Genomic DNA, 24,301 nt, shown 5'->3' on the forward strand with positions numbered 1-24,301 from the left:
GGACTTGTGTCTTTTTTCAACCTGACTAACTATGTAACTATGTAACTATGAATGTATGTTCGACTCGAACATGAAGGTCATCCCTATCGATCACATCACACAAGGTTCTCATGGCACCGGCTGATGTTTTTGTTCCCGGCTCCTTCTACTCAGCTATAGATGAGCAGAGTTCTGTATTAGAGGGAAATGTTCCCTGATCTTCACTCATCTAATGTGAACACAATTGTAGTGGGAGATGTGAGAAGATTGTTTTCTGATGAGAATGTGTGTAGAAAAGCAGGTAGAAGGAAGAATGGGACACACACTCAGGAGGATGGATGTGTTTGCAGCCTTTGTGTGCAGCCTCCTGAGCAGATCATGAGAGCGGTAAGTGACAGATCGGTAAGTGACAGTCCAGTGAGCAGATCGGGTCCCCGATTAAGATTGGACATCCTTTTATTTCTTATTATAATAATTTTTCTGTCTGCCAGAGAAACACAACAAGCGAGAGAAGATTCCCCAACACTGGAGTGACAGTCAGTGGGCGTGTTTCTAACGTGTAACCAATAGCAGTGCAGAAAGCAAGTTCTATATCAACCAATAGAAGTGCAGAACGTCTCTATATAAGCCAGAGCACCACACATACACTGTGTTGTAGTGATGGGAAGTCCGGATTTTTAAAGAGGAGGGCCGGTTAAAAAAAAAAAAAGTCAGCAGCTGAAAACACTGCAGCTGCTGACTTAATAAACACACTTACCTGTCCAGGGCGCCCGCGATGTCGGCCGCCCGAGGCCGACCCGTCCCTCGGCTCTCGGGTCCCGGCGCCGCCATTCCCTCTAAGGGAAACAGGCAGCGGAGCCTTATGGCTTCACTGCCCGTTTCCTACTGCGCATGCGCGCGTCCCGCAGCGCTTTCTGAATGGGACGCGCTGTGTTCTGGAACACACAGTTCCCAGAATACAGCACGACCCATTACCCAAAAGACGCCGCGACGAAGAGAGAAGACAGAAGATCTCCACGGAGGAGGAAGATTAGGATAAAGTGCCTAGCAACAGGCATTTCTGGTAAGTAAAAAAAAAAAAAATTCATTTTTTTTTTTTTTTTTTGTAATTTTTTACATTTTTTGGTTTTCAGGGTGGCCCTCCACTTTAAAGTGAATCGGTTCATTTCGAACTGCTCACTGAAATGAACCGATTCAATGAATCGATTCTTCGGTTCTTCGGTTCACTTGCTGAGTCTACTGACAAGCAAGTGAACTGAAGCTCTGATTCAACCTTCCTAAATGATTAGAATCAGAAGACTGATTCACACAGAAGGTTGGCAGGTCCTGGGGATGTTTACTTTGATTTTGTTCATCGGCGCAGAGCACAATTGTTGTCAATTGACAATTGTTCTATTGTCAGATTAGCGCAGTGTCATGAATTTTGGTGATGCACAAACAGCTGTGTTAGGGTGGGTTCACACTTGTGCGATGCGGGAACCCTGCAATTCCACTACGGGTTCCTGCATCGCACCCGACTCGCACGACAGTTCACAACGACATATGCGAACTGCTGGGGAGTGTCATACAATGTTAATGACATCCCCATTTCAGCTCGCATGTTGCACTGCAAAGTGTCAGTTTGGACATGAATCGGATCACATGGGTGCTATGCGATCCGATTCTGGTGCGGACCAAAAAAAGGGTCCTGTTGCGAGTTTAGTCCGAATGCGATACGATTTCAGCCATACTATCTGTATGGATGAAATCGCATTGCACGGACATTGCATGCGATTTTGCACTATGCAGCAGTGTGAACTGGCCCTGAGCCTAGGTTTCTGCAAATTTGATGGATAGCAATGTTACCTGTGAAGTTGCCCCAGAATGCAGTTCACATGCACACAAACCCCCCTTTTCATGTAGGCTCTGTTTCCACGTGTGCAACTTGTCCTGCGACTTGGGACTGCATAGTTGCATGACAAGAAGTACCCGATTTCCAATGAGTACCATTCATATCTGTGCGACTTCAAGTCACAGCGACTTCAAAGTAGTCCCTGCACTACTTTGGTCCCATTTTAATGTGACTTGAGGTCCATAAACCTCCAGAATACACAGGCATGGCTTCAAGTCGTGGCAGAATCGTGCAACTTTCAGGCTTTTCAGGCTAACGCAGCCTGAAAGTTGCACAATTCTGCTGCAATTTTGATGCAACTTTAAAGCAATGCCTGTGTATTCCGGAGGTCTATGGATCTCAAATTGCATCAAAGTGGGACCAAAGTAGTGCAGGGACTACTTTTAAGTCGCACAGATACGAATAATACTCATTGGAAATCATAGAGTACAAAGTCGCAGGCCAAGTTGCACAAGTGGAAATGGAGCCTAAATGAAAAGCGGGTTTTTGTGCATGTGAACTGCATTCTGATGGGCCAACTTCACAGGTAACATTGCTAGCCATCATATTTTCCCATAGTCTTTACAGCGCATGCGCAGGAATGATGATCAGATTTTACTACCACTACCATGGGCGAAGTACCCCTGGTAGTAAAATTCAATCGTTATGGCTATTTTCACACTTGTGCGACTTGAAAGTCAAGTGCTTTTGCCATGATTTTTGCCACGACTTGAAGCAATGTCTGTGTAATCTGGAGGTCTCTGCCACAAGTCGCATCAAAGTCGGACAAAAGTAGTACAAAAACTACTTTGAAGTCACACAGATATGAACTGAACTCATTGGAAATCACGGGTTATGACTTGTCATGTGACTTTGCAGTCTCAAGTCGCAGGACAAGTCGCACGAGTGTGAAAGGGACTTAGGCTTTCCGTACCACCTGATCACTGCTGCTACCTCATTGGTTTAGTGTATTGTTTTACTGGTGGTGACTTGTGGTTCTTTCAGTGTACTGGGTTCTAAAAACTGATCTGATTCTTTAACTCGGTAACTTGTACGATTCTTTAACTCGGTAACTTGTACGATTCTTTAAAGCGGAGGTCCACCCTAAAATGGACCTCCGCTCATCTGATCCCTCCCCCCCTCCGGCGCCACAATCGGCACCTTTCAGGGGGGAGGGGGGTGCAGTTACCTGGATAATCCAGGTAACTGCACCCACTTCCGGGCTAGCTGCCTGCGGAACGAGCGTAGGTTACGCCCCCGTTCCGCAAGCGCCCGCCCCCTTCAGGAAGTGCCCCGCTGCCTGCTGGGAAACACACAGCTCCCAGAGGCAGCGGGGACCGTCCGGATTGCGCCGCGCGGCTCGCGCATGCGCAGTAGGGAACCGAGAAATGAAGCCGAAAGGCTCCATTTCCTGATTCCCATACCCAAGATGGCGGCGGGACCCGGCCGCCGAGCGAGCGATCGGCTTCGGGTGCCGACATCGCGGGCGCGCTGGACAGGTAAGTGTCACTATTTAAAAGTCAGCAGCTGCAGTATTTGTAGCTGCTGGCTTTTAAAAAAAAAAAAAAAAAACGCGGAGTCCCGGTGGACTCCCGCTTTAACTCGGTAACTTGTACGATTCTTTAACTCGGTGTACTGTGTACTCCTTGCTCTTGTTTTAAGTTTGTATCCAGTTCCTGAGTGTCACTGTGCTTGGAGTCAGCTGATTGGTTGCAGGGAGGGGCGGATTACCACTGCCAGCTCTGCTATGTACTGAGTGCAGAGTGAACTGTTTCAAACGAATCAGTTCACTGAAAAGAATCGATTCATCCAGTTCACTAAAAAGAACCGATTCATAAGAACGATTCGTTCATGAACTGGACATCACTACTGTGTTGATCTATTTTCAAAACCTCATCATTGAGAATCATGACTGAGACTGAGACTGCCCCAGCCGCCGCTCCTCCAGCGGAGCCCGCCACCAAGAAGAAGGCGACTAAGAAGGCGGCAGCCGGAGGAGCCAAGAAAGGCAGCAAGAAGCCGCCCGGTCCCAGCGTGTCCGACCTCATCGTCACAGCCGTGGCCGCTTCCAAGGAGCGCAGCGGGGTCTCCCTGGCCGCCCTCAAGTAGCTCCTGGCCACCGGAGGATACGATGTGGACAAGAACAACAGCCGCCTGAAGATCGCCATCAGGGCGCTGGTGACTAAGGGGAGCCTCGTCCAGGTCAAAGGACATGGAGCCTCCGGATCCTTCAAGATCAACAAGAAGCAGCAAGAGGGCGACAAGGCCAAGAAAGTCACCATCAAGAAGAAGCCATCGGCTGCGGCCAAGCCCAAGAAACCTGCAGCCGCCAAGAAGCCAGCCAAGTCCCCCAAGAAGAAAGTCCCCAGCAAAGCCGCCAAGAGCCCCAAGAAGGCCACCAAGAAACCGGCAAAGGCTGCAGCTGCTCCCGCCAAGAAGGCGACAAAGAGCCCCAAGAAGCCCAAAGCTGCAGCCAAGCCGAAAAAAGCCGCCAAGAGTCCGGCTAAGAAGGCGGCTAAAGCCAAGACAGCAGCCAAGCCCAAGAAGGCCGCTCCGAAGAAGAAATAAGAATACCTCCCTCATCTCCACCCCCTCAAAGGCTCTTCTCAGAGCCATCCACCTCCTCCTAACAGAGCTATACCTACCTACACCCACCTCCTCCTAACCGAGCCACAGCTACCTACCAACACCCACCTCCTCCTAACAGAGCCACACCTACCTACCAACACCCACCTCCTTCTAACAGAGCCACACCTACCTACCTACACCCACCTCCTCCTAACAGAGCTACACCTACCTACCTACAGCCACCTCCTCCTAACAGAGCCACACCTGACTACCTACAGCCACCTCCTCCTAACAGAGCCACACCTGCCTACCTACAGCCACCAGGGGCCGCATAGCTTTTACACACGTGAGATGTTCCCATCACACATTGTACATTTGTCCCTTGCAGGGAATCCCCGATTACATTTTATGATAAATCCCACAAATGATCACTAGAGATCCTGTAGATCGGAAATCCCTCCTGCTATAAAGGATCGTTTCAGGGGCCCCATCCCACCCACATCTGTCATGTGAAGATAGGAGACCTGGAGGTTTTCCCGCACACTGGCTGTGGGGTCTCCCCGGGGGAGAGACATTCACACTACAATATGTCATCTGATCGGTAGAAGGGAAATCATTGTACTGATCGGGAATGTTAGAATGATCAGCAACAAGAACATTGTGTTATGCGGAGAATGGACTCTCCACTGTCATAGAATTCCATATTTTTTACCCAAATTATGAAGAGGATTAGCAGCCCCGATGTCACATTCAGGTTAGAAATTTTATCTCCCGGCTCCACTTTTAGAAAGTTCCCCGTATGATGATAATAGTCTTATTGGCTGATCGGAATATATGTAATTTGTCGCAACAGATAGTGGAGGGTGTTTCGCACACACTATCTGCTGATTGGCTGACATAAAATAATTTGACGCTTGCAATGAGAAATGTACAAATCTCTGCAGGGTGCCAATAATTGTCTTCTGTAGATAATGAATGAGAATAAAGAAGAGAGTGTAAGATGTGCTGATGGGAAGGTGTAACAATGTGATCGGTGTGTGTGTGGGGGGAAGAGATTGGAGAAAGTTGTAGAATAGCAGAGGAGAGGTTCCTGATAGATCGGGGAGAGGAAATGTCTTCTTCCTACAGAAGAATGAATAGTGAGTGAGATTTCTTACTAGTCATTTGTATGATTTATACACCGGAGCGGAGAAAGAGGTGATCCCGGGATCTGTGTACAGGAGGGAGGAGGTGACTTCTTATTTATCTTGAACACATTTCCTTTCCCCGATCTGGTAATGAGATAAGTATAGAGAATCTTTCTAGGAACTTGTCTTCCTCTCCTATATATTATTACATTGTATTATGGTGGGAAAAGATCGGCAGGAGAAAAGCTCTTCTTCCTAGAGAAGTGAGAATTGTTACTTTGTAATTGTCTTAGAAATGTTAGAGATCAGCGTGCAGAGAAGAGTGAGAAGAATGAAGAGATGTGGTGGGAAGGATTTGTATGATGTAGTGGCGATGAGATAGTATGGAGCTCTCTGAGGAGGATGTGGTGGCTCTGAGAAGAGCCTTTGTTGTGTGGGGTGGGGTGGCGATGAGGAGGTCGGTGGGGGGTGTATTAGGCCCTCTCTCCGCGGATGCGGCGTGCCAGCTGGATGTCTTTGGACATGATGGTGACCCTCTTGGCATGGATGGCGCAGAGGTTGGTGTCCTCGAAGAGTCCTACGAGATAAGCCTCAGAGGCTTCCTGCAGAGCCATGACGGCGGAGCTCTGGAAGCGCAGGTCGGTCTTGAAGTCCTGGGCGATCTCTCGGACGAGGCGCTGGAAGGGCAGCTTGCGGATGAGCAGCTCGGTGGATTTCTGGTAGCGGCGGATCTCTCGGAGAGCCACGGTGCCGGGCCTGTAGTGGTGAGGCTTCTTCACTCCGCCGGTGGCCGGGGCGCTCTTGCGGGCGGCTTTGGTGGCCAGCTGCTTGCGGGGAGCTTTCCCTCCGGTGGACTTACGAGCGGTCTGCTTGGTCCTTGCCATGGCCGATCAATGCTTCCAATTTCCACAAGGAATACATTACAAGTGTGAGAACACAGGCTGTGCGGCGTCTATATACATCACTGCCTTCTGATTGGACAACTAAAACACACCCCTTTTCATGATTGGTTTACTTTTTTTTTTAAAAGCGGCATTTTTAAAATGTCCGCCATGATCTGTCTGTTATCTGTGTTAGTAGAGTTACCTTCTTTGTGTGGGGTGGGGGAGGGGAGTTCCTCCACATCATACAATGTGTAAGAATTAGGAGCTCTGACATTGGACTGCTTGTCTCCATAATAAATGAGATGACAGAAAATTCTCACTGATCAGATTATTCCGTTCTTAGTGAATAACAAGTAGAAAGGTGACTTGTACAGCTTGTTCCGTCCAGCACAATTCTGTACTAACATGAAGGGACAGATCGCTGAGCAGACAATGAATCGTGTCCCCCCAGCACATCTTGGATCGGTTGGTGTTCCCATTGGTTTCCATCAGATCCATGTGGATACAATTCAACTAATCGGCTCCAATGTATCCTCTATGGAAGAGCAACACTGACATCTGCTGGTGACAAGAGAAATGGCTTCTGTGCTGGGATCTAGAAAGCGCTACAATAAGATTTCATTGTTTTCTTTCCGAATCCCACTTATAGGAAAAATAGATGATTACAACGTGATCTTTGGGAACAGAATTAGAACTCATACCGGGAAATTGGAGGGAATGGACACGGGCGACATCTAGATTGCATAATTAATCTGATGAATTTGCATTAAGGTTTTGTCAGAAAATTCACTAAAAACATTATTTGAACCATATTGCTCACCATATCTTCATCATGTTTACTTTACAATGAAATCGCAGCTCTGATATGGTGTATGTGTTCTACAAGAACCTTTTTGTCCTGTTGGGATGATGGGGGGTGTCGGGGAATTACTTGGCGCTGGTGTGTTCGACTTTAATACGAATTATTCTAACATTAATATAATACAGAATATATATATATATATATATAATGCCAACTGTTTACACAACTCTTTACAATAAAAATGGTGATAGTTCAATCACAATAGATTTCAATACACAAGTAATAGGAGGGACCCTGCTCATGGAGTTTACAATCTAAAGAAATGTTTTTATAATGAAAGATTAGAAATCCTTATCAGTGTAAGCTTTAGAAACATTGAGATTGCATTATGTTTGCCCATATCTCAGCAAATTAGATGACAGAGGGAGGGAGTTAAGAGGGTTAAATGTTCCCTGTAACCGTCACTTTCCAATCTGAGTATTGTAATCTGAGGCACCTGATATTTACCAAATACTCCTTTTTTTTTTTTATTAGAGAAAAGACACACACACACACACACACACACACACACACACACACACACACACACACACTTATATACATAGAGAGATACACAACAGGAAAGTCAATGTGTGCCCAGCTGATGATCTAAATCCCCCACCCATCTAAGGTGAGATGATCATGTATAATAGTTGGACTCCCATGAAGAAAATAAATGCTATATGACACATTTGAATCAAACACAATGTGATGTATAAGTAATATTTCTAAGCAGATGATCCCTAAACGATGTCGTAAAAGTAAGCATCCCCTTTTATGTGTCTCTGCAGACATTAGCATGCCTTGTACAGTCTTACATAGTCCATAAAACAAAAAAGTAAACGTGTAGGTGAAAATGATGTATACAAAACGGAAAATTGTATACTCACCTTTCCGTAATTTTCCTTTCCTGTTGCATCTCATGGCAGCATACACCTATGGGTTGTGGCTCCGCCCCCGCAACCTGATAGGACCGTTTAACTATTAAATCTTGAGAGGGCCCCTGCTTCAGCATTCTCAATATATAGATACCTCACCTTAGACGGGTGGGCATCTGTATGCTGCCATGAGATGCAACAGGAAAGGAAAATTACGGAAAGGTGAGTATACAATTTTCCGTTTTCCTGTCGCATCATGGCAGCATACACCTATGGGGAATAACTCGCAAAACTGGGTGGGTCTAAGCAGAAAAAGTTTATTTACAAGGAATGGAGGAATTGGACTGAATAATCGCTCTACCAAAATCCACCGTGGACAACCTAGCGGAGTCCACTTTGTAGTGGGATATAAAAGTACTTTTTGAAGACCATGTGGCTGCCTTGCAGATGGTTTCTGAGGACACTTTGCAGAAGGCTGCCCAGGAGGTTGCCATTGCCCTTGTAGAGTGCGCCTTTAAGCCCTCAGGTATCTGAGCTTGATTAGAAGAGTAGGATTTCTTTATGATTTTCACAAGCCATGCTGCGATGGTGCGGGAAGTAGCTGCCTGTCCTCTTCTGGAGCCATGAGGGATGACTAGGAGGTTTTCCACTTTCCTGAAGTCACTGGTCTTCGAGAGGTAGGCCAGTAAGTTAGATTTTACATCCAGTGGATGAGGGCCGCCCTGCTCTGTAGAAAGAGTGGGAAGGCATATTTCCTGATTAAAATGAAAGGAGGAAGCCACTTTGGGGACGAAGCGGTCTGAAGGTTTCAGAACTACCTTGTCTGGGTAGATGGTAAGGTATGGTTCCTTTGCCATTAGTGCATGCATTTCCGACACCCTCTTGGCTGATGTAATCGCTATCAGAAAGGTGATTTTGAGGGTTAGATTCCAAAGGGAAGCTTTTTCAACTGGAAAGAATGGGTCATGGGATAGGAAGTCCAGTACTATCGAAAGATCCCAAGTTGGAAATGAGGGCTTTCTGGGAGGTCTCAATCTTAGACAAGCCTTCTGGAATTGAGAAATAAGAGGTTCTTGAGCCCATTTCACCCCCGTAATGGCAGATAGAGCTGATACGTGTACTTTCAAGGTGCTTGAACCAAGACCTTTGTCAAGACCTAGCTGAAGGAACTCTAGGACCTGAGCAAATGTAGGGGATGAAGGGTCCCAGGCTTGTTGTTGTGCGACCGAGAGGAACTTATCCCAGATTCTCTTGTAAGTGTTATTAGTGGTAAACCTTCTGGCTTGGAGAAGGGTGTTTATCACTTTGTGGGAACATCCGTGAGCTATGAACCTAGCCCTTTCAGTCTCCATGCTGTTAGGTGTAACTTCTCTGGGCATGGATGGAGGAATTGACCTTGAGAGAGTAGATCCGCTGTCACAGGGAGCGGCAATGGTTCTGCTGTACTCAATTGGAGTAGGGTCGTGAACCACGGCCTCCTCTGCCAAAAGGGCAGGACTGCTAAAACTGTGGCACTTGATTTCCTGAGTCTGAGTAGAAGCCTCGATATGATTGGAGTTGGTGGAAACACGTAACCTAGGTGGAAATTCCAGTTGTGTTGTAAACAATCCGTGCCTTCCGCCGAAGGAAAGGGAACTCTCGCCAGGTACCTCTGACACTTTGCGTTGTTTGGAGTTGCTGCCAGATCGATATCCGGAACCCCCCAAGTCTTTGTTATCAGAGAAAAGGCCTGACTGCTTAGGGCCCATTCGTGGTTGCATACGAACTGTCGACTCAAGGTGTCTGCTATCTAATTCTGGACACCTGGTACGTATGTTGCCCTGAGACTGGTTAAATTCAGTTGCGCCCATTGGAAGACTGGTTGGACTTCTTGCAACATGGAGCGACTCCTGGTGCCTCCTTGCCTGTTGATATAGGCCACAGCCACTCGATTGTCCATCTTTAGCAGGACATCTTTTCCCTCCAGAAATGGGCTGAAGGCTAGTAGTGCCTGGAATGCTGCTTTCATCTCCAATAAGTTGGAAACCACATTGTGTGTCCTGAATGGCCAACAACCTTGGGCTGCGTGGTGACGATAGTGTGCTCCCCATCCTTCCATGCTGGCATCCGAGGTGATTACTTCTTGAGAGAGAAGGACTAAGCGTTTACACCTCTTCAGATTGTGTGGTTTTGTCCACCATGATAGCGATTGCTTCACCTCTTCCCGGATCACTATCGGCTGGGTCATTGACACGCCGTTCCATTGTTTGAGGAATGATATTTGAAGAGGCCTGGCATTCCACTGGGCCCATTGTACCATTGGGATAGTCGCCGAGAATGACCCTAAAATACTGAGACATTCCCTGGCGGGGATGGTAGTGGCCACGAGTAACCTCTTTACTTTCTGGATTAGGATGGGAACTTTCTCCTCCGGGAGTTCTACTGTATTGAGTCGGGTATCCAGCTCTGCCCCCAGAAAAATCATTCGCTGTGTGGGATTTAGACTGCTCTTCCCCCAATTTATCAGCCACCCAAATTTTTGCAGGGTGGAAATTAGGATTGCGCGGTGAAGTAGGAGGGAATCTCGGTTGTCGGCCAGGAGAAGGATATCGTCTAGGTAGTGGTGCACCCTCAGGCCTTGCTCCCTTAATAGGGCAATTACTGGCAGTAACACTTTTGTAAATGTTCTTGGAGCAGTGGATATTCCGAACGGGAAACTTTGGAATTGGAAATGTTGATGACCTACAACAAAACTGAGAAATTTCTGAAATGAGGTGTGAATGGGAACGTGCAGGTAGGCGTCTTGTAAATCGATGGAGAGCATCCAATCTCCTATGTTGATGGCCTGGAGGATTGTCTGCAGACTCTCCATTTTGAATGCCTCCACCAGGATTCGGTGATTGAGTTTCTTTAAGTCCATGACAGGACGTAAGTCTCCTGTCTTCTTTTTTACCAGAAATAGAGGAGAATAGAATCCTCTCCCTCTCTGTGGTAGAGGAACTTCCCTTATAGCTTGCTTCTGGATTAGGTCCTGAACATATCCGTTCAGTAGTACTCTCTTTTGGTGAGATGATGGTATCCTTGTTATTCGGAAATGGTCCCTTGGGTGCTTTCGGAACCTCCATCCGTGTCCGAATTGGACAGTCGCCACTGCCCATGGATCCTTTATTGTCCCCGCCCATACCTGCTTGAACAACCTTAGCCTGGCTCCTACTACAGCTGGTTGGGCGGGCGCACCTTCAAAAAGACTTTTGATCCCCTGAAGTAGGGGTCTTGGCTTTCTGGAGCTTGAGGAAGGATGATTGAGGGTTCTTCCAGTTTCTCCTGTACTCCTTGCCAGGTCTATAGGATCTTGCCTCCCTATATTTGTCTGGGAGGTTACGTCTGGGGGCTGACGGTCTTTGCTGTTTAGATCTTCTATCTGAAGGGATCAGACCCGATTTTCCCCCGGTAACTTTAGAAATCGCAGAATCTAGCTTTTCTCCAAAGAGATTTGCTCCGTCAAAGGGAATCTTGCACCAGTTTGTCTTCGAGGATGGGTCTGCAGACCAGGGTTTCAGCCAAAGTGCCCTTCTGGCCATTACTGAGCTCAGCATTGCTCTAGATGTAGATTTAATTATATCTACAGAGGCTTCTGCGACAAAGTCGCCTGCGAGAGATCCTGTAGGGCTGAGATTACCTTCTCTTGTTCCCCTCCTTCTGACACCAGTCTCTCGGTATTGGCGGACCAGTTGGAAATGGCTCTACCCACAGCTGCTAGGGCCACAGCTGGTCTGCATGTGCCTCCTGCTGATAGGTAAGATCTTTTCAGATCTAGGTCAATTTTCCTATCTAGTACATCTTTAAATGTAACCGCATCTTCGATTGGAAGTGTCACATGTCTGGCAAGACGCATCAGAGAAGAATCCACCACTGGCGGGGTCACTAATGGAGTGACACTAGGCTCCTTCAGGGGATAAAGTTTTGCTAACCTGTTAGTTAGACTGATCTTCTTATCCGGCTTTTGCCATTCCTCTTTAATCAAATCCTCTAGTTCCTCAATAAATGGGAAGGTCTCAGGATCTTTCTTGAGATTTGGAAAATATTTCCTCAGCTTCTGAGGAGTTTGTTTTTCTTCCACCCAATTGATCGCTTCCTTCACTGATTTAATGAAGGGTTCAACTAGTGCAAAGTCGAAGCCGTTAGAGGCGTCCATGTCATCATTATCTGACAAAGGATCTGACATCCTTGAAGTGGAGGGAACAGCAGATGTGGTGCCTTGCAAAGGTCTGCTAGTTTCCGGTCCTGCGATTTGGAGGGGCAATTCAGTAGCTGGAGTACTAGGATCTAATTCCCTGTCTTTTGTTGCTTCATTGAAGCATGAACGACAGGCCAGCTTATCTGGGAGTGCTATTGCGCCACAAACCCAGCATGAGTTTCCAGAGGGATGGAGACTTTGAGCGCGAGAAGAGTGTCTGCTAGTAGGGGATCTTCTGTGGTAGGAGTGTCTATGTCGGGAGTAGGACCTTGATCGCCTCCTCCTGTGATCTCCGCTCTCTCTGCGCCTTGAGCGGCTTCTGCTATGGTCTCGGTCCCGTCTATGACTTGAGCGGCTTCTTCTTGAGCGCCTTGAGTGCGACGATCTGGATGACCTGATAGGGCTGTGCAATTTAGACAGCGTTAGTGACAGGCTCTCTTTTTCCTCTTCGTACTTACCATGTTGACCCCACTTACCTAATAGGCTGGCGATGGTCTGCTGGGGCAGCGGCCTCCAAGAAGAGTGAATCCTAAAAACGAACGGAAATCAGTGTGCAAAGACAGGTAGGGAGATATGCCAGTTGCAGAAAAATAACTTTAGAAACGAAGAGACTGACCTGAGATCCGAAGGAAACGATATGTAAGAAACGATCGGAATGACGAAGACGATCTTGGTCGTGAAGCAGCAGCCACGGTACACAAAGCAAAAATGCAATTTTTAAACCCCGCGCTAATGCCGTCGTAACGCCGACGTCATCCCGCACATGCGCAGAAATGTCCCACGACGTTCGGCTCCATTTTGGAAAGTGGCGAACCGGCAATACAACGAGGCACTGAACGCCAGCGCATGCGTAGAGGAGATCAATCATCGGCGCCCGAGGAGCAAGGTTCTACAGAGCTTGACAGGAAAGGAACAGAAAATACCTAGAAAGCACAGGTTAGAGGCCGCTGCATAATAAATCTGTTTAAGATTTGTAAAGATAAATAACGATACCCCTGAGACCATCAGAGTGGGGATTCCTCCATTAAGCTCATTTAGAGGCTGTACAGGTAGGACTTCCACCCAGGAGAGGCTTGAACCTGGCTGGGGCGATAGCGGTAAGGGGTGATGTCCGGTCTTCTCAGGTGAGGAAAAAAAGGAGAATGCTGAAGCAGGGGCCCTCTCAAGATTTAATAGTTAAACGGTCCTATCAGGTTGCGGGGGCGGAGCCACAACCCATAGGTGTATGCTGCCATGATGCGACAGGAAAATAAGATTATATACGCATCATCCTTATATAAATAGATATCCGCTTTCAATTTACGAAAAAAAAAAAAAGTTCCCATGTGTTCTCTGAGGAGGAGCAACACTGACACCTAGTGGTTATGAAAATGTATGTCTTCTATACGGAGCTATGGAAAGATATGCAATGTGATTGGATGGAAATAAAATGTCAGGAATTTCTGAATAAAGGGAATCTGCAACACCAGTTTGTACTGGGATTATTATTATATATAGTATTTCTTACTATAACACAGCTTCAAATGTCCAAATTCATTAGATTTTACAATCGGTATAATCGGTTGATTTTTCATTTAATGTATTTAGAATTTTTAATTGCGATAAAATGTGATGAGAGCTCATTGATGGAAATGGTGGGCGGCTCTTAGAAGAGCCTTTGTGTCTTGTGTTGGGATGATGATGATGGGGGATTACTTGGCGCTGGTGTACTTGGTGACGGCCTTGGTGCCCTCGGAGACGGCGTGCTTGGCCAGCTCTACGGGCAGGAGGAGGCGGACGGCGGTCTGGATCTCCCGGGAGGTGATGGTGCGGCGCTTGTTGTAATGAGCCAGGCGGGAAGATTCGCCGGCGATGCGCTCGAAAATGTCATTGACAAAGGAGTTCATGATGCCCATGGCCTTGGACGAGATGCCGGTGTCGGGGTGGACCTGCTTGAGCACCTTGTACACGTAGATGGCATAACTCTCCTTCCTGCTCTTCCTCCGCTTCTTGCCGTCCTTCTTCTGGCTCTTGGTCACGGCTTTCTTGGAGCCCTTCTTGGGCGCCGGGGCGGACTTGGCTGGTTCAGGCATGATAAGGGTTAATGTGATCTCCGCTGTGTGGAGGGAATGTGTGCTGGAGCCGCCCTCATGTGCTGCTTTTATAGGCGTCCTATGCAAATGAAGTCTCTTCCCTCCTCACGCTTCTATTGGAGGATTCAGTCATGTGGTGGGGAGGAGTGTTTTGCTTCCCTTGCTCGTTTACTGATTGGTGTAGAAACAAGTCAGAACATAATTGGCTGGCTTGGAAATTAACCAACCACAGTGTATGATGTCAGAGCATTGACTGTATAAACATAAGGAAGCTGCAGAAATGAGCGATCTTTAGCAGAGTAACAGAAGAATCTCACAATGTCTGGCCGTGGAAAACAAGGAGGCAAGGTTCGGGCTAAGGCCAAGACCCGATCATCCCGGGCTGGTCTGCAGTTCCCAGTTGGTCGTGTTCACCGTCTGCTCAGGAAGGGCAACTATGCGGAGCGGGTCGAGGCCGGAGCTCCCGTCTATCTGGCCGCCGTCCTCGAGTATCTCACGGCTGAGATCCTCGAGCTGGCCGGCAACGCCGCCCGCGACAACAAGAAGACCCGCACCATCCCCCGACACCTCCAGCTGGCCGTCCGCAACGACGAGGAGCTCAACAAGCTGCTGGGCGGCGTCACCATCGCCCAGGGAGGAGTCCTGCCCAACATCCAGGCCGTGCTGCTGCCCAAGAAGACCGAGAGCCACAAGGCCGCCGCCAAATCCAAGTAATCCCGACAACTCCTTTCTACTCCCAAATCCATTCATTTCTACAACACAAAGGCTCTTCTCAGAGCCCCCCACATCTCTCTACAAAGAGCCCCCCACACACCCCTCATTGTGTCTACCACATCGCATGCAATCAGCCCTCAATTGTCTGCATAGCTTTACACGGGAAATACATTCTTATTTATTCACACTTCTAGTACAGGAGATCTGTACAGGGAGGACAATTACTACATATAAAGAGCCTGCAATGTATTATTGGAGGACCTGGTTCTCTTATAGGGACTGATCGGCATTGTCCTTCAAACTAGTTCTGCTGAATCTAATACAGATCAGAAAATTGTAGTAAAACAATCATCCTCCGACTGATCGGGAACACAGATCTCAGAATGTTCCTATTATGCCGGGCGGGGTATGGAACGGATTTCACTTCATTTTAAATAGAACCTCACAATCATCTCAGATCGGCTAACCTGACACAGAAATGTAATGAAACAAAATTTAAATTCTTCCGGGGAACATTCCAGACACTTGATAAACGCGCTGACATATTATATTTCCCGGGGTTTACAGAATCCTAGAGAATGTTTTCTATAGAGATCAATGAAAAGTCTACAGAACAAGCATTTTCTGGGCTGAAAACGGAGAAAGATCAGAACACATTTCTTTGGATTCCTCATCAAAAACATCATTGGCTGATGAAGGAAACGCTGACAGTTCTGATTGGCTCATATTTCAAACTGCTACATTCCCCATTTGCCCGCCAGAATTCTTTAGAACGTTACAGACAAATAATCGGTCATTTTATACCGCCAAATCCGACACTGAGACCATCAGATGAGACAATTATCTGAGAAATATCATCAGCGCTTTGTTCCCAAACTGATTCATCGATTAGTCTGGAATAGAAATCGATTCAGAAGATTGTTGAATGATGTAAAATATGTTCTCTGTTACTAGATTTCTAAAAAGTGAAAGGACTGGTAGAAAACATGACACTCCCAGATACATATGTACAATGAATCAATAAAACAAACAGATCGTTATCCACTGTAACGAGAAATCAGCAAAATATTAACAATGTTTCTAAGTAATTATCTTAGAAACATTTCTTTACTAATCTTTTATAAATATTAACAATAGTAACTGTTGATTTGTGTTCTCTCCGAAAAAGAATTGGAAGAATAGGTTTGTCATGAGATCTGTATAGGATCATGGGATTGGCCTCTATCAGATGTAGCAGTAACAGATTTCCCCCATATTACATTTAGAGAATATATATATAATGTGAATGGACTGGTAGAAATCATGACACTGCCAGATATATAACAGTATGTACAATACATAATCAGATCTGCATAGGATTATGTAACTGAAAAAAAGATACAAATATGTACTATGAATCAATACAGACAATATTGCGCTTCTGATGAATTACATCGGTTTCCATTCAGCAAAATATTTAAAAGCTTCTAAAATGAATAGAGCCGCCCTTCTCATCTCCGCTCAGCTTTACACCCAGGAAGGAGAGATGTAGGAATAAAATACATTTCTTTGTTTCCTTTTCAAAATAATCTTTATAAATATGAAATATTGGAACTGGTGTTAGGGAGTGTTAAAGATTCATGTTTTCCATGTAATCTCCAGGTACACGTGAGATCTGCTTTACCAAAGAGTCGTAAGAACACAACAAAATGATCTATCCAATGTTGTATCCAATTGGGTAGAGAGTTGATCTTCAAGACTGTACAATCTGTACTCCGGATGAAATATGAAAACTTCTTCCACCCTAACAAATGAACGAATCCGATGATAATTGTACAGAAATCCTCCATCCGTTTCCTGCTGAGATTTGGCGCTACAATAGATCTGGTTCTCTGGATGGAACGTTCTTAGGAGCCATACACGCTATTCGATTGTTTATCAAAACCATATAATAAGAGATTCAACCTCAAGTTTCAATTTGTAAACAATCAGGCAGGCCCTTACACTGCGTGGTTTAGGTAAATCTGAAGAGAAATATCTGCAGAAAATCGAATCGTGTGTATGGGGCTTTAGACTTAGGGGAGAAATGTCCAGCTAAAGCTGATCCGATCCCAGTTCTGGACGTTTCCCAACAAACCCAAACGGCTGTTTGCGTTGAATCTTTAATAGGCCAATTAAAAGCAATCACCCCTTTCATCTCCTAGTGTGATCACACTTAGATCGCCTATATAGGGCGAATGTCACGTGTCCAACCCCCAGAACAAACCCTCCCGCTACAGAAGTGTGTACGACGCGTCATTTAGATTTCATTTACTTCTCCTGATAACGTAAATAGCGGTATGTAGTTCTTTGTACGAGAAGGTGGGTGGCCCTGAGAAGGGCCTTTGTGTAGATGAAGTAGGTAGGTGTCTATGAGGGTTTAGCCTCCGAATCCATAAAGCGTGCGCCCCTGGCGTTTGAGAGCATAGACGACATCCATGGCGGTGACGGTCTTCCTCTTGGCGTGCTCGGTGTAGGTGACGGCATCGCGGATGACATTCTCCAGGAAAACCTTCAGCACTCCGCGGGTCTCCTCATAGATGAGTCCGGAGATGCGCTTGACACCCCCTCTGCGGGCCAAACGTCGGATGGTGGGTTTGGTGATGCCCTGGATGTTGTCCCGGAGCACCTTCCTGTGCCGCTTGGCGCCTCCTTTCCCCAGACCCTTCCCTCCTTTACCGCGACCAGACATGACGACTATTTCCTGCACAAACAGAAACGGAGCTCAGCCGTCTGCCTGCCCTCCTTATATACAGCCTGAGCGGACCTGATGGAAACCTTCCGGTGATAGAGTCATTCCCATTTATTATTAAAAAACAAAAGAGAGGGAATGTCATTCATTTATAAGGCTCCTATATATTCTATTGCACGGAGAATGCGAATCTTTAACACTTCATAACAGAAAAACAATCAGCAGTTCCAATTGTTCATAGTAATTTTATATTTCTAAAACATAATTTTGAAAACGAAACAAAGAAACACATTGCTTCTGACGTCTCTCCTTCCTAAGGATGAGCGGACCTGATGGGAGACAGGAGGAGAATGGGCGGGTCTAGTCATTTATTACCCAGCATAGAATTTCATTTAATTAGAAGCTTTTCAATAGTTTGCTGAATGGAAACTGATGTGATCCATCAGACGCACAACATTATCTTTATTGATTAATTGTACATATTTGTCTGGCATGTCATGATTATTACCTATTTTTATCAATAATATCATATTTATCGATCTTTGGATAGGAAGTGTAAAATATGTGCAATCTGCTATATGTATAAATTATATATCAGACAGTGAGAGAAGGAAAAAAAAAAAAAAATATATATATATATATATATATATATATATATATATATATATATATATATATATAGATATATTACAGTTCCCCATTTAGTTTTCTGAATTCTGAGGACTTGGAATAAAAGAGCACATATGGAAATGTTTTATATTATTATTCAATAATCTTCGGACTCCATTTTTATTTATTCCGGACTAATGGATGAAAATAAAGCATCAATGATATCTCTTGGATAAATGTCTCATCTGATGATCTCAGTGTCGGATTTGGCGGTATAATAGGGCTGATTATTTGTCTGTAACATTCTAAAGAATTCTGGCGGGCAAGTTTGAATGTAGCAGTTTGAAATATGAGCCAATTAAAGCTGTTGGGCATTTCCTTCATCAGCCATTAATGTCTTTCTGATGAAAATTTCAAAGAAATGTGTTCTGAGATCTTTTTTGGTTTTCAACCCAGAAAATACTTGTTCTATAGACTTTTCATTGATTTCTATAGAAAACATTCTCTAGCAGGGCGGATTCTCTATTGTGAAGTACGAGAAAAAGATTAGAAGAAATGGTAACATTCATATTTCTAATTGATTTATTATTCTTGGTTAGATAAACTGCCCGACAATTCAGAGAAGCGTTGATCGATGTTCCCGAAGGAAGAGATATCAGGTTTTAGTGTCGGATTATTCCATCTGAGATCATTGGAAGGTTCCATGATATTCTGGCGGGACAATTGAATGAATCAGTTTAATAGTTGCATCAATCACAAATCTGGGCAATTTCTTCAGATAATAAAATGCATTTTCCTCCCAAAGAGTGTGAAGGAGGATCTGAGATCTGTGTTCCTTTCAGCTGGGGGATGTTTGTTTGGTATTGAATATTGAATGATCTCTGAGCCCCAGAAGATATTCAGCAGATTTAAAGGACAATAAAAAGCAGTCCCTGTAAGGAGATCACATCGTTCCTTCACATGAAATACGTTCTAATAAATGATACAAATCATAGAAACTCTGAATTACTGTTAGGACGGACGGGTAAGGAGGGGTGGATGGTTTTGGTTGGAGGGTTTAGCGGTGAGTAGACAATCAGCATAGAATGATTGGAATGAAAAGAGATGAGAGAATGATGTACTGTGATCACATTTCCTGTCATTACTCCTCACCTCTATTACAAGCCTGAGTGTGATAAGAAGACAAAGGCTTTGCCTTTACAGGGAACTTTATCTGACAGTATTAATAATATATAACTTAATTGAAGAATAGGAATAGAAACCAGGAATGTCCCGCTCTATATAGAGCATGTTTGTGAGGCAATGCTAAAATAATAATAATATTGATCTTTAGACGCGGAGTAGATCGCTCAGACTGGGGAGGGGGTGAATAAACCTCCCTTCTATTCCCATCCTTATTCTAGATTTATCGCGGAGATCATCTCCACTTTCTGTCTGTATATACATCCCCTATTCACCTCCTTGTACTGCGCACACACACCCCAGTGTTCTATCAGAAATGACCACAAGGTGGCAGAGCTGAATAACACTTATGCCGCACTCACACATTGTTACAATAAAAGATCCTTCACAATATCCCGCCTTATATTGTTACTTTACATGAAGTCACAAAAAGAGAAGATCGTGGAGTTCTAACCCTCAACACAATGGAGGAAACAAGCAAGAACAACAAAACATTGTATCTACTCAATCAGCCCAGACAAATCTTTGTCTATTTGTATCTATTTCAATCAACAGCAGATCAATGTACAGGGGGGGGGGGGTTGAGCTCATTCTGTGTACTTATAGTTCTAATTAACAATAATAATAATAAACATAATTCACATGTACAAAGTATCAGATACATACAAATCTGATCACAATATCACCCCGGGCAGCACACAGTCCTAAAAAAAAAAATGTTTCCTAAATCATTGGACGTGTTTATCACCATAATGAGTTTACACATGATCTCCAATCCAAATCTGCGAACCATTTTATTCCCAATCATTCCAGTGTCTGAATGTCTTAGTATATATATATATATATATATATATATATATATATATATATATATATATATATATATATATATATATATATATATATATTCAATACATTTCTATGTATTACATCCTAAATGACTATATACCAGTGATGGCGAACCTTGGCACCCCAGATGTTTTAAAACTACATTTCCCATGATGCTCCACTACACTGCAGAGTGGATGAGCATCATGGGAAATGTAGTTCCAAAACATCTGGGGTGCCAAGGTTCGCCATCACTGCTATATACCATACAGAAGGGATGAGCCGAACACCCCCGGTTCGGTTCGCACCAGAACTTTCGAACGGAACAAAAATTCGTACGAACTTCAGAACCCCATTGAAGTCTATGGGACTCGAATGTTTGAAATACAAAGTGCTAATTTTAATGGATAATATGTAAGATACAGTCCTAAAAAGGGTTTGTCTCCTGCCCCTGGGGACATGGGTCAATGCTTAAAATGTTTTTAAAAATGGGCGTTTGGCAGGAGCACTGATTTTAATGATGATTAACCACTTGAGATCTGCGCTATAGCCAAATGACGGCTACAGCGCGGATCTCCTTTTCCGGGACTACGTCGTCCCGTGCACGAGTGGCCTGCGCGCCCCCCCGAGGGGCGTGCGCGGCGCGCTCTGTGATCGGCGAGTCCATGAGACTCACCTGATCACCGATCCGTGCAAGGGGTCGATCCCGACCCCTTATCACGTGATCAGCTGTCAGCCAATGACAGCTGATCATGTGATATAACGGAGCCGGTAATCAGCTATTATTCCTCCTCGCGCTGTCAGCGCGAGGAGAAAAAAAAGCCGATCCAGCCCTGCTAGTGCCCATCTGCCCCCTGCCAGTGCCCACCTGCCCCCTGCCAGTGCCACATATATAAAAAGTAAGTGCCCCTTGTCAGTGCCACCCAGCAGTGCCCATAGTGCCACCCATCAGTGCCCACAGTGCCACCCAGCAGTGCCCACAGTGCCACCCAGCAGTGCCCACAGTCTGTCTCAAAGGTGCTGCACCCCAGTGCCACATATCCGTGCCCATCAGTGTCATCTACCAGTGCCCAGCAGTGCCACCCATCAGTGCCCAGCAGTGCCACCTATCAGAGCCACCTATCAGTGCCACCTATCAGTGCCCATCAGTCCCATCTATCAGTGGTACCTATCAGTGCCCATCCATGCCACCCATCCGTGCCACCCATCTGTGCCACTCATCCATGTCATCTTATCTGTGCCCATCTTTGCCCATCAGTGCCGCCTTATCTGTGCCCATCGGTGCCGCCTTATCTGTGCCTATTAGTGCCACCTTAACTATGCCTATCAGTGCCCACCAGTGCAGCCTATCAGTGCCTACCAATGCAGCCCATCAGTGCCCACCCGTGCAGCCTATCAGTGCCGCCTAATCAGCGCACTTCAATGAAGGAGAAAAATGACCCGTTTGCAAAATTTTATAACAAACTATTAAACATGATTTTTTTTTTTTTACATCTTTTTTTGTTTGTTTAGCAAAAAATAAAACTCTGAGCTGTAACTAAATATCACCAAAAGAAAGCTCTATTTGTGGGAAAAAAATGATAATAATTTCATTTGGGTACAGTGTTGTATGCCCGCACAATTGTCATTCAAAGTGCATCAGCGCTGAAAGCTGAAAATTGGTCTGGGACTAAGGGGGGTTTAAGTGCCCAGTAAGCAAGTGGTTAAAGTGAAAATAAAAGTGAAATATTCCTTTAAATATCATGCCTGGGGGGTGTCTATAGTATGCCTGTGAAGTGCCACGTGTTTCCCGTGTTTAGAACAGTCCCTGCACAAAATTACATTACGGAAAAAAAGTCATTTCAAACTGCTTGTGTTTTAAATGTAATATATGGTTCCAGCAATATGGATGAAAATCATTGAGAAAAATGGCATGGGTAATTCCTTGATCCAAAGAATACGAGGATCCTTCCGCAGGCTTTGCAGGACCAGGGAGGCCATGCAGCCTAGGTTAGCTGAGGCATTCATTCCGAAGTCCTCTGGGTCACTAAGGACAAGATGATCCGCAGCTACCTCCTCCCAGCCACGTACAAGTCCATGGTTTCTTGGGACTGTAAATCATCCCTACAAGACTGCTGCTGCTGCTGCTGATGCTGAGTGCCAGCCTCCACCTCCATGCTGACACAATCCTCCTCCTCCTCCTCCTCCTCCTCTTCCTGTGTGATGGGTGGGACAGCAGGAACACTGTCTGGATAAAGGGGGCCTTGAGAGGCAAGGAAGTCCTCCTCTTCCTGCCTCTGTTCTGTCTCAAGTGCCCTGTCCATTATTCCACGCAGCGTATGCTCCAACAGGTGAACCTCTTGTTCAGTGTCACTGATGCATGCACTGTCACTGCTCACCATCCTTGTGGCCTCCTCAAATGGTGACAGGACAGTGCATGCATCCCTGATCATGCCCCACTGGCATGGTGAGAAAAAAAAAACAAGCTCCTGGTGCCGTAGTCGCACAGGTACTCATTGACGGCCCTCTGCTGTGTGTGCAGCTGCTGCAGCATGGCCAACGTTGAGTTCCACCTGGTGGGCATGTCACATATAAGGCGGTTCTTGGGCAGGTTCAACTCCTTTTGGAGTTCAGCCAGCCAAGCACAGGCATTAAATGATCGGCGGAAAGATGGATTTAATATAGGAAAAGCTTGGCTTCTTATTCAGAATTTCCCACTGAAATGCATGGGTGACAGGCTGACCAGTTTGGTGTCATATTTTATTATTTCCAGCACTTGGCTCAGGCCAAATTGAACTATCTTATATAGTAGGATGCCAAATGAGTTTAAAACAAATGGAATTTGGGTGAGACAGGATCTATTTCATATAGGAATAGCTTGGTTTCTTATTCAGAATTTCCCTTTGAAATGCATGGCTGTCATGGTGCCATGTTTAGTGACATATTTTATGATTACCAGCACTTGGCTAAGGACAAATTGAACTATACTATATAGTAGGATGTCTAATGAGTATAAAACACGTGGAATTTGATTGAGCCAAGATCTATTTCATTTAGGAATAGCTTGGTTTCTTATTCAGAATTCCCCTCTGAAATGCATGGGTGAAAGGCTGACCAGTTTGGTGCCATACTGTATTATTTGCATAACCTGCCTGGGGCCAAATTGAACTATTCTATATAGTAGGATGCCCAATGAGTGTAAAACAAGTTGAATCTGGGTGAGCCAAGATGTATTTAATATAGGAATAACTTGGCATCTTAATCAGAATTTTCCATTGAAATGAATGGGTGACAGGATGATCAGTTTGGTGCCATGATATTTGATTTTCAGCACTTGGCTCAGGCCAAATTGAACTATCCTATATAGTAGGGTGCCCAATGAGTATAAAACAACTGGAACTTTGCTGAGCCAAGATGGATTTCATATAGGAAAATATTGGCTTCTAATTCAAAATTTCTCCTTTGAAATGCATGGGTAACAGGCTGACAAGTTTGGTGACATATTTTCATTTCCAGCACTTGGCTCATGCCAAATTGAATTATCTTATATATTAGGATTCCCAATGAGTTTACAACAAGTGGAATTTGGGTGAGCCAAGATCTATTTCATATAGGAATAACTTATTTTTTTTTTTCTTATTCAGAATTCCCCATGAAAAGCATGGCTGTCATGGTGCCATGTTTGGTGCCATATTTTCTGATTTCTAGCGCTTGGCTCAGGGCAAATTGAACTATCCTATATAGTAGGATGCCCAATGAGTATAAAAATAAGTGGAATTTGGGTGAGCCAAGATCAATTTCATATAGGAATAGTTTGGTATCTTATTCAGAATTCCCCATGAAA

At 45.2% G+C, this 24,301-nt stretch overlaps 4 protein-coding genes and 1 pseudogene across 4 annotated transcripts; 2 read left to right on the forward strand and 3 right to left on the reverse strand.

Moving 5' to 3' along the window:
- Positions 1–3,757: 3,757 nt before the first annotated feature.
- On the forward strand, positions 3,758–4,437 carry LOC143957034 (histone H1B-like; annotated as a pseudogene).
- A 1,558-nt stretch (positions 4,438–5,995) lies between these two features.
- On the reverse strand, positions 5,996–6,428 carry LOC143957035 (histone H3-like). The gene has a single exon (XM_077467177.1). It carries the CDS (start codon positions 6,426–6,428, stop codon positions 6,018–6,020), a length of 411 nt encoding a protein of 136 aa, XP_077323303.1. The 3' UTR covers positions 5,996–6,017.
- A 7,626-nt stretch (positions 6,429–14,054) lies between these two features.
- On the reverse strand, positions 14,055–14,435 carry LOC143957189 (histone H2B 1.1-like). Its single transcript, XM_077467337.1, has one exon. The coding sequence runs from the start codon at positions 14,433–14,435 to the stop codon at positions 14,055–14,057; it is 381 nt and encodes a 126-aa protein (XP_077323463.1).
- Positions 14,436–14,753: 318 nt separating this feature from the next.
- LOC143957190 (histone H2A.J-like) lies at positions 14,754–15,149 on the forward strand. The gene has a single exon (XM_077467338.1). It carries the CDS (start codon positions 14,754–14,756, stop codon positions 15,147–15,149), a length of 396 nt encoding a protein of 131 aa, XP_077323464.1.
- A 1,129-nt stretch (positions 15,150–16,278) lies between these two features.
- Positions 16,279–17,874, reverse strand: LOC143957073 (histone H4-like). The gene has a single exon (XM_077467210.1). It carries the CDS (start codon positions 17,857–17,859, stop codon positions 17,548–17,550), a length of 312 nt encoding a protein of 103 aa, XP_077323336.1. The 5' UTR covers positions 17,860–17,874; the 3' UTR covers positions 16,279–17,547.
- Positions 17,875–24,301: the final 6,427 nt, after the last annotated feature.

This window comes from Lithobates pipiens, unplaced genomic scaffold, assembly GCF_037356315.1.
Source record: "Lithobates pipiens isolate NorthernLeopardFrog02 unplaced genomic scaffold, aLitPip1_a1.2 Scaffold_51, whole genome shotgun sequence".
NCBI lineage: Eukaryota > Metazoa > Chordata > Amphibia > Anura > Ranidae > Lithobates > Lithobates pipiens.

Bases quoted from the DNA above. Each gene is read 5' to 3' on its own strand.
- LOC143957035 (XM_077467177.1), bottom strand. From the start codon at position 6,428: ATGGCAAGGACCAAGCAGACCGCTCGTAAGTCCACCGGAGGGAAAGCT.
- LOC143957189 (XM_077467337.1), bottom strand. From the start codon at position 14,435: ATGCCTGAACCAGCCAAGTCCGCCCCGGCGCCCAAGAAGGGCTCCAAG.
- LOC143957190 (XM_077467338.1), top strand. From the start codon at position 14,754: ATGTCTGGCCGTGGAAAACAAGGAGGCAAGGTTCGGGCTAAGGCCAAG.
- LOC143957073 (XM_077467210.1), bottom strand. From the start codon at position 17,859: ATGTCTGGTCGCGGTAAAGGAGGGAAGGGTCTGGGGAAAGGAGGCGCC.